This window comes from Dreissena polymorpha, chromosome 8 (genome assembly GCF_020536995.1).
Source record: "Dreissena polymorpha isolate Duluth1 chromosome 8, UMN_Dpol_1.0, whole genome shotgun sequence".
NCBI classification, from domain to species: domain Eukaryota; kingdom Metazoa; phylum Mollusca; class Bivalvia; order Myida; family Dreissenidae; genus Dreissena; species Dreissena polymorpha.
This window is the reverse complement of record NC_068362.1, coordinates 24,348,184-24,358,781: the sequence shown is the minus strand read 5'-3', so window position 1 is coordinate 24,358,781 and position 10,598 is coordinate 24,348,184. Positions and strand designations below refer to the sequence as shown.

At 37.4% G+C, this 10,598-nt stretch overlaps 1 protein-coding gene across 1 annotated transcript; it reads left to right on the top strand.

Annotated features, from left to right (window-relative positions):
* The first annotated feature begins 2,674 nt into the window (after positions 1-2,674).
* On the top strand, positions 2,675-5,740 carry LOC127840386 (uncharacterized). The gene has a single exon (XM_052368797.1). The coding sequence runs from the start codon at positions 2,675-2,677 to the stop codon at positions 5,738-5,740; it is 3,066 nt and encodes a 1,021-aa protein (XP_052224757.1).
* Positions 5,741-10,598: the final 4,858 nt, after the last annotated feature.

Sequence of the window (10,598 nt, the reverse complement as noted above, 5' to 3'; positions counted from 1 at the left end):
GTTAATGTGTAATTTTGTTGATTAATATAAATATAAACAGGACAGGGGAGTTAATACACTATTATATCTTTCTTATATACAGGGGAAACAAATGCAATAAGTTTAAATTTCATGTTTAATAAATAGAGGATATTTGTTCATGTCAGTGTGTGATCATTTGTTATTTTTTATGATCACATTTTAGTGGTACTTTGACAAAACAGCACTTACCTGAATACTACAATAGATTCCACCCAAACAATACCCCACGCCCCTACCACAATCCCTTCCCCCCAACCTCACCCCCCCCATTTTTTTTAAACATCAGCTTATAAATTACCACACCCCACATTATACCCCCCTCTCACCCCACCCCCTACCCCCCACCCACCCTCCAATTTTTCTCAACATCTCATAAATTACCACACCAAACATTATACCCCTCTCACACCCCCCTACCCACCTACCCCCCAAGCCCAAAACAAAAAATTGTTCTTCTTTAAACATCTTATTAATTTCCACAGCCCACATTATACCCCCCTCTCAACCCCCAAACTCCCTCTAATTTTTTTTAAACATCTAATCAATTACCACACCCCACATTATACCCCCCTCTCACCCCCCCTACCCCCCCAATTTTTTCAAACATTCTAATAAATTACCAACACCCCACATTATAACCCCCTCTCACGCCCCCCTACCCCCTTCACCCCCCAAAAAAAAGAAATATATTTTTTAAAACAACTTAAAATGACCCCACCCCACATATATACCCCCCTCTTCACCCCACGGCCCCCTACCCCCCGAATTTTTTTTGAACATCTTATAAATTACCAAATTACCACACTCCCCACATTATACCAACGCCCCCTCTCACCCCCCTAACCTCCCATACAACACACAAACCCCCATTTTTTTAAACATCTTATAAATTACCACACCTCCACATTATAACCCCCCTCTCCTCCCCCCCGTACCCCCTCCCACCCCCCCCCCTATTTTTTATTTTTTTACAAAATCTTAGAAATTCCACACCTCCACAATTATACCTTCCGTCTCACCCCCTACCCCCCATCCCCATCCAAATTTTTTTTTATTTTTTTAAACAATCTACATAAATTATCCACACCCTACATTTACCCCCCTCACCCCCTCTATCAACCCCCACCCCCTACCACCCCCACCACTCCAAAAAAAACATTTTTTTTAAACATCTTATAAATTACCCCACCGCACATTATACCCCCCTCATACCCCCTACTCCCTACCCCAAAACCACCACAATTTTGTTTAAACATCTTATAAATTAAAACACCCCACATTATACCCCCCCTCTTACTCCACCCTACCTCCCCTACCCCCCCCCCTTCCACCCCCCCCAATTTTTGTTTAAACATCTTATAAATTACCACACCCCACATTATACTCCCCTCTCACTCCCCCTACCACCCCACCCACCCCCCAATTTTTTTTAAACATCTTATAAATTACCACACACCCCACATTATAACCCCCACTCACTCCCCCCTACCCCCCTACACTCTCCCCACCACCCCATTTTTTTTATAACATCTTATAAATTACCCCACCCATATTATACCCCCCTCTCACCCCAACCCCCTACAACCCCTCTCCCACCCCCTCCCCCAAAAAATAGTATTTTTTTAAACATCTAATAAATTACCCCACCCCACATTATACCTCCCTCTCACCCCTTACCCCCCCCGCCCCCCCATTTTTTTTTAAACATCTAATAAATTACCACACCTCACATTATACCCCCCTCTTACTCCCCCCTACCCCCATCCCCCCCATTTTTTTAAACATCTAATAAATTACCACACCCCACATTATACCCCCCTCTCACCCCCTACCCTCCCTCCTATCCCCCCCATTTTCTTTCATTTTTTTTATTTTTGAAAGATCGTCTAATAAATTATTTAATATGAACAATTGTCGTGAAGATCACGAGTTTGTTGTTGTCCTGTGATCGTTTGTTATGTAAGACTACTCCGGTTTTATTGTTATATAATCTTGCCGGAGGTTAGGTTATGTTTCCGGAATATATATGTTATATTACCGGAGTTGTTTCCCGCCTAGAATCATGTTCATGTAATTTGCATGCTTTTCTCGAGTATTTGATGTTTAAATACGAGAGTTTATGTTGTTTAAGATTAGATTGGATTTGACAGTTTTTTAGGAATGGTTAGAATAGATTTATGTATTTAGGCTATATAACATGGAAATGATTACTATTAGTGTGCTAAATAAAGTAAATATTAAAACTAGAAAGTGTTTTGCTTTGTTGGATTAAAAATAAAATATTCGATGTGGCAATTAAATTCCTAAAGTGCAAAACAAACGGTTGCACCTATACAAAGGTTCGCCACATTGTTTGGTGCCGGAACCCGGGATACCAGGACTAAGTGTATGGAAGTATATGGAATTATTGAACTAAAATCAGTCCTTCTAAAAGAATGTGCTGGTCAACTGGATTATATATCATTCAAAGGATATAGTGATGACAAATTGGAAAAAGTGCATGAGGTAAATACACACTTCATTTCAAAATTGTATGGTAGCATAAAAAGCACTTAAAATTGAAATAAAAGGCGTGGTGTTAAAGTTAAAAGCAAATAAAAGTTTGTCTCCTTACTTATTTGAAGTGTGTATTCCAATTTGCGATTTCAACACAATGTCTGGAGTAAATCTAAAATATATTAAAGGTGTGCGAACAAGATTCTTCAATGTGTTGGAAAAGGAAGTGTGTGACGGTGAAAATTTTCTTGATGTAGATATATCGTCTTTATCACTTGAAGAGTCTAGTTGTACGAGAAAGCAAATAAATGAATGTAAAGGTAAGATTGATGTTTACATAGAAAAACTGTCCAATCAGTCTGAAAAGTTAGCAGAGGCTCTAGGTGATACTGATGAAGAACTTACTAACCAATTACTCCAGGAAGATAGTACTTTATCAGAGAAAGCATTGTCCGTTTCGTATAAGCTGAAATGCTTAGGTGAAGATTTAAAAGAAGGTGAAATGTTTCAACAAAAGAAAGAAAAAGAATATAAAGAAAGTGATTATCTACAGAAGTTCTGTGATTTTCAAATGAATTTACAGCATAAGTTCTTTGCTGAACAACAAGAAAGGAGTGAAACACAATTGAGATTACAGCAGGAGTATAATGAAAAACTAAAAGTAGAGAGAAGTGTTCGGTCGACATCAGTGAAATTGCCAAAACTAGATATTGCTTCATTTAATGGCAATAAACTACTCTGGGTAGAGTTTTGGGATTCATTCCAAAGTGCGATACACAATAATGATAAGTTATCAGATATTGATAAATTCAATTACTTAAAGGGCAAGTTAACTGGTGAAGCCAAGAGTTCTATTGATGGTCTTTCGCTCTCAAATGAAAATTATAGTGTTGCTATTGGAATATTAGAAGAAAGGTTTGGTGAAAAACAAGATATTATTGATTTGCATTATAAAAGATTGATTGATCTCGCACCAGCTAGAAATACTACTGAAAGTTTACGGTTTTTCATGGACAAAGCTGAGAAGCATCTCCCTAGCTTAGAAGTGCTTCATGAGAATATAGACCAACATGTATTCGTATCAATGTTACGCAGTAAAATACCAAGTGATATTCTGTTACAACTTGAGTTGTTAAAAGATGCTGGTAAAATGTGGAGTGTTCAAATGTTGAGATATGTGTTACGACAATATATTGTGTCAAGGGAAAAAGCTGAAAAGTCCAAACCGAATGATAATTCAAACCAAAGATTAGGACATAAACAACAGTATCCATATAGCAAACCAATGGGACAGTCACATAGAAAACAAGAACATTCAGGTGGTGCACTTATGTCAACAGAAAGGAATGCTCCTCCAAAACAGCCTTCACAGAAGTGTAGATTCTGTGATAAGGGACATTGGAGCGATGAATGTCCTACGTTTAAAACAGCGGAAGAAAGAAAGAAACGGATAAAAGGAAGTTGCTTTCGATGCCTTAAAGATAATCATTTAGCAAATGAGTGCAAAAGTTCAAAGATATGTGTCTATTGTAAAGCTAAAGATGTTCATCACAGAAGCTTGTGTGACAAAAGGTTTTCAAAGAGTGTAAAGAAGGAAAAGGAAAGTGCACATATATCACAAGAAGTTGAGGAAACAGATGTTACACGTGATGAAAGTGGTCTTCTGTCTTGTGATGAGACTGTATTCATGCAAACTGCAACAGTTAAAGTAACTGGAAAATATGGTGATAAAAGTGAGCGTGTGCGTTTGCTACTTGACTCCGGTTCACACAGGACGTATATTTCAAAGGAACTTACTGACCGTTTAGGTTTGAAAGAAGAAAGCGAACAGGAAATAAATGTTGTGACGTTTGGAAGCGAAGGGTCTAAAACCATTAAAACAAAATCAACCACATTAAAGGTTATGCTTAAAGATGGCAGTTATATGACCATGACAGCCAATATAGTACCAAAGATCAGTGGGATGTTACATCGTAGTGCTGTGAATAAAATTCAGTTAGAAAAGCTGTCTCAGATGACTAGAAATCTACACTTAGCTGATACTATTCCTACAGAAAAGGAAGTGCATTCATTGGATCTACTGGTAGGTAATGATTTTTACCTAGATATAGTTAATTCCGAAAAAATTCAAGTGTGTTCTGGATTATACTTACTTTCATCAAAGTTAGGTTGGATTCTGTCCGGGAGAGCAGGATTTGTAAGTGATACAGTTGCTGATGATATGAGTATGTTAATTCTGTCTCATAAAGACAATGACGCCGATGTGAATAATTCTGAATTTGATAGTGTGATGTCTGTTAAGACAAACCTTGAAGAGTTCTGGAGTATCGAAACCATCGGGATTGTGGATCCACCGGAAAGTAGTGATGACGAAAAAGCCATGTTGAACTTTAAAGAGACATTGAATCGAGAAAATGGTAGATATAGCGTAACATGGCCTTGGAAAGGTAACAGCGAGGAACTCCCAGAAAATCGCGGGTTAGCTTGTGGTCGACTTAGGTCACTTGTAAAGAGAATTCAGAAAGAAACTGATTTAATGGAAAGATATGATACAGTGATAAAGGACCAAGTTGAAAAGGGTATTATCGAAAAGGTTGAACGTAATTCCTACAGTGGATCAAAGCATTATATTCCTCACCATGTAGTGATTACACCAGATAAGAACACGACAAAATTGAGAATAGTATATGATGCTTCTGCAAAAGCCAGAAAACAAAGTAAAAGTCTAAATGAATGTTTATATCGTGGACCTGTGTTGCTACGAGATCTTTGTGGAATATTTATGAGATTCAGATTACCTGAAATAGGAATTGTCTCCGATATAGAGAAAGCTTTCTTGCAAGTGGAGTTACAACAAACCGAACGGGATGTTACACGGTTTCTGTGGTTTAAGGATTTCACTGAACCAATTATTGATGAAGATCACATCCAGGAATATAGATTTTGTCGTGTTCCTTTCGGTGTGGTTTCTAGTCCCTTTCTATTAGCTGCTACAGTGGAAACACACTTAGATTCATACGATACGAAATTGGCTACTCAGATGAAAGACAACATTTATGTAGATAATATAATAACAGGAGCAGATACTGTTGAGGAAGCAATGACCTTGTACAATGCGGGAAAATCAATGTTTTGTGAAGCAAAAATGAATTTGAGGGAATGGATAACCAACAGTGAAATAGTGAATAGTTTGATACCCGATATTGACAAAACAAAAATCTGAAAAGGTAAAAGTTCTAGGTCACACATGGGACACAAAGTGTGATACGTTTTCAGTTCAAACCTCAAAAGTGATCAACAGTGAATTACCAGCTTCAAAAAGAAATGTATTAAAGCAGATTGCGTCAGTGTATGATCCGTTAGGGTTCTTTGTTCCAGTAACAATTCAAGGAAAGACTTTACTTCAAAAGCTTTGGAGTAAAAAACTAGAATGGGATGATTTACTGGATCCAGAAGATAAAGCTGAATGGGTTGCTATTAAGAGTGATTTGGCGATAATATGTGAGGTTAAACTGAAACGGTGTATTTCTCTATCAGGAGATAAAAACAAAATTAATTTCACTCTAGTGTGTTTCTGTGATGCCTCGATCAAAGCATATGCTACTTCAATATACCTTGTGCAAGAGTTTGATGGTGTATCTAAATCTGATATTGTGTTCTCAAAAAGTCGTCTATCTCCAATAAAAGGAATGACCATTCCGAGACTAGAACTATTAGCTGTGTTGATAGGGGTTAGATGTATTTCATTCGTGGAAAAGGAGTTAAATTTACCAATAAAGGATGTGACTGTGATGAGTGATTCCCAGTGTGTGTTACATTGGATATCTTCCAAGAAAGTCCTTCCCGTGTTTATTGAAAACAGAATTAAAGAAATAAGAAGTCATGACAAGATAGAATTTCGTTATGTTAACACGAAACAAATTCAGCAGATATTGCCAGTCGTGGGTGTCCTCTCGAAACTTTACAAGAATACGACATGCGGTGGTATGGACCAGAATGGCTAACTCATCCTCAAGAGCAATGGCCAAACTGTGAAAGCGCAGAGGAAATGTGTTCAAAAATGAAACCAGAAAAGGAATCAGTTGAGTCTCCAAACGAGAGCATTATGATCTCGCAAACAGGAATTAGTGAACCCCCATTTGGTATTGAAGTACACAAGTACTCTTCCTCTACAAAACTCATACGAATAACGGCTTGGTGTAGACGTTTTTTACTCAGGTTAAAAGGTGAAAAGACCAGTTCAAAGTGTTTAACGAGCGAGGAATTGCAAGCAGCTGAGATGTTATGGCTGAAACATGTACAAATGAAACATTATTCCAGTGTGTTCGAGTCTATGGATACTAAGAAACAGACAAGTATTGCTTTACAGTTAGATCTTAAAATTGATATCTGTGGTATAATAAGATGTGGTGGAAGGTTAGAACATGCAGAGTTAAGTGAAGCTGCACGGTTTCCAATATTGTTACAAAAAAATGAACGTTATACTCATTTGTTAATTGAAAAAGTACACAAAAGATTGTTACACTGTGGTGTATCTCAAACGTTAAGTGAAATAAGACAACATTATTGGATACCTCAAGGGAGAGCAGTGGTTAGAAAAGTGTTAGCAAGTTGTAAAGTGTGTCGACGGTTTGAGGGTGGTGCGTATAAACTACCACCTATGGCTTCTCTACCAAGTTCACGTGTGTCTAGGACTACGCCTTTTTCAAAGATCGGTCTTGATTATCTTGGACCACTGAATACAAAAGAAAACAGAGACTCAGTTACACAAAAGGTTTGGGTATGCCTATTCACCTGTCTCGTAACTAGAGCGGTACATCTCGAATTGGTATCAGACATGTCAGCACAATCATTTCTACTGTGTTTGCGTCGATTCATTGCTGCCAAGGGTACACCTATTGAAATCATTAGCGATAACGCTCAACAGTTCAAACTATCAAGTGACGTAATTAAACGGATTTGGAGTGATACTGTGAAACACGAGGACGTTCAAAATTACGTTTCAGGAGAAGGAATAAAATGGACATTTATCATAGAATTAGCCCCTTGGGTGGGAGGCTTTTATGAACGGTTAGTGGGCATCGTAAAACGTGCACTACGCAAATCAATAGGCCGGAAAATTCTGACATTAGAACAGTTAACAACGCTACTAAAAGAAAGTGAAGCTGTTGTCAATTCACGACCATTGGTTTATGTTGGAGAAGATCTGAAGTCATCCATTACTCTCACGCCAAGGCATTTTTTATGTTTGAATCCGCATATAGGTATACCGGAAATGGAAGACGATACCAATGATCCAGAATATAAACCATTCGAAAGTAGTGCTGATAAATTGCTAAAAATATTGAAAAAAGGTCAACGTATATTAGATATGTTTTGGACGATTTGGAGATCTGAGTACCTCTTAAGTCTCCGAGAACGAACACAGCGTCAACATAAATCGCATAGAATACAGTGTTCCGAAAATCCAAGTGTTAATGATATAGTATTAATCAAAGATGACGTTGCTCGTGGTCAATGGAGAATAGGGAAGTTGATTAAACTGAATGTGAGTCGTGATGGTCGAATTCGATCAGCAGAACTTGTAACTGGCAAAGGAAAATTACTGAAAAGACCGTTAAACTTGTTGTACCCATTGGAACTTGCTTGAAATAATGAAGAATAGTTAATGTAAATAAGAAATTATACAAAATACAAAATATAAAACATTTTTTTTCAGGGTAGGGTCGCATAAAGGCGAATTGTGTAAATAATTTAGTTCAGAAAATAGATTTTATGTACAGATATATAATATGCAACTCCGGTTAGACCGGAGCTATGCTTGATGATAAAAGGGAAAAACACGTGAATTTAGTGTTTCATATGTATTTACCGGAGCAAAAGTTCCGTTATATTGTCAGACCGGAGCATAAAGCTAAAGCGTTTTCTATGTTTCATGATAAAAGTGAAAAACATGATAAAAGTGAAAACCACGTGAATCTAGTGTTTCATATGTATGTACCGGAGCAAAAGTGATATACCGTAGTAATGTTTTGTAGTAGGCAACTAAAGCGTAAAACACGTGAAATTCGTGCTATATGTGTATAAATATAGCTGTAAATGCCGTACTAAGTGATGTGCTGTTTCAGTGTTTTGTTATTATTTAGCGAAGTGCGGACGTTTATTCTTTAAACAATGTTTCTATGTACAATGTGTGATAAATTATACAGACACAAGAGGAATCTTGATAGACATGTAAAAGAAAAACACTCTAATTTGAAACATTACAAATGTGTGGAAGAATTCTGTACGTCTAAGTTTATCCGACGTGGATATCTGTTAGACCATTTGAACTTTGTACACGGATATCCTAGAGCTGAAGCAAGAACGTTAACGCTTTCAGCCAAACGTGAAGATGTTGTCAAATTAAACACATACTACGAGCCTTTGTCATCATCGGACGATGACATTTTCGATATGATCGCCGAACAGGAGGAGTATCTCCAGGAACATCGGAAAGCTGTCGATAATTTCAATCTCGACATGTTGACTTCAACTTATGATGACATTAGTTCACCGGACGTCAGTATATACCCAGATGATAGTGACGTTAATGTTCAAACGTCCGACAACACTTCAGGGGATGACGCCAATGTTGACGTCAATGTGCCGGATACTGTCGATAATTTCAATCTCAACATGCTGACTTCAACTTATGATGACATTAGTTCACCGGACGTCAGTATATACCCAGATGATAGTGACGTTAATGTTCAAACGTCCGACAACACTTCAGGGGATGACGCCAATGTTGACGTCAATGTGCCGGATACCGTCATTTCAAAAATGGACGTCAGTATACACCCAGCTGAGTCGGATTACGTCAATGATATTGATAACGATTCCCACATCGGTGATAATTCTGAGGATGTTATCGTCATTAGTGATGTAAGTGATGATGAACTGGTTCCAGTAGTGACTGAATCCGGAAAATGTCTATCTGTGGAAAGGCGATCGCTAAGAACGGAAGTGGAAGTCTGGACGAGGACCGGGATAAGATTTACCACCTACAGCGGAAATGAGCCTTTGTTTCGTTGGGCTCGATATGAAGATGACTTTTATAACTACACCATGAAGCAGTAACTTTACAACAAAAACTAGTGTCATATACACATGTTGGGACAATTACACATAGTAATACTTATACATTATTTCTTGGGATTTGATTAACATTTGAATGTCATTGATGGTAAACATTGTACCTATATCTAGTTAAGATTGAATTTATGTTTGTAATGATGAAAATTGTATGTTCATGTATAATTTTGATCGTGAAATTGTTTGTTTTTTCATATCACATTATATTTGTATATGATTATTAATAATATCTATTAAGTGTCATTCTCAGTCGGGAGTGTCGTGAAGATCACGAGTTTGTTGTTGTCCTGTGATCGTTTGTTATGTAAGACTACTCCGGTTTTATTGTTATATAATCTTGCCGGAGGTTAGGTTATGTTTCCGGAATATATATGTTATATTACCGGAGTTGTTTCCCGCCTAGAATCATGTTCATGTAATTTGCATGCTTTTCTCGAGTATTTGATTTTTAAATACGAGAGTTTATGTTGTTTAAGATTAGATTGGATTTGACAGTTTTTTAGGAATGGTTAGAATAGATTTATGTATTTAGGCTATATAACATGGAAATGATTACTATTAGTGTGCTAAATAAAGTAAATATTAAAACTAGAAAGTGTTTTGCTTTGTTGGATTAAAAATAAAATATTCGATGTGGCAATTAAATTCCTAAAGTGCAAAAAAAACGGTTGCACCTATACAAAGGTTCGCCACAACAATTTCCCCATTATGGCTTACGTTATACTGTCAAGCACTCGAATAGTCGTTCGCGCTGTCCTCTGACAGCTCTTGTTAGGTCACAAGGTCAAAGGTCAAGGTCACAGTGACTCGAAATAGTAAAATGGTTTCCGGATGATAACTCAAGAATAATTGCGCCTAGGATCATGAAACTTCATTGGTACATTGATCATGACTGGCAGATGACCCCTATTGATTTTCAGGTCACTAGGTCAAAGGTCAAGGTC

What these genes read in the sequence shown, in the direction of transcription:
- LOC127840386 (XM_052368797.1), top strand. Translation starts at nt 2,675, where the DNA reads ATGTCTGGAGTAAATCTAAAATATATTAAAGGTGTGCGAACAAGATTC.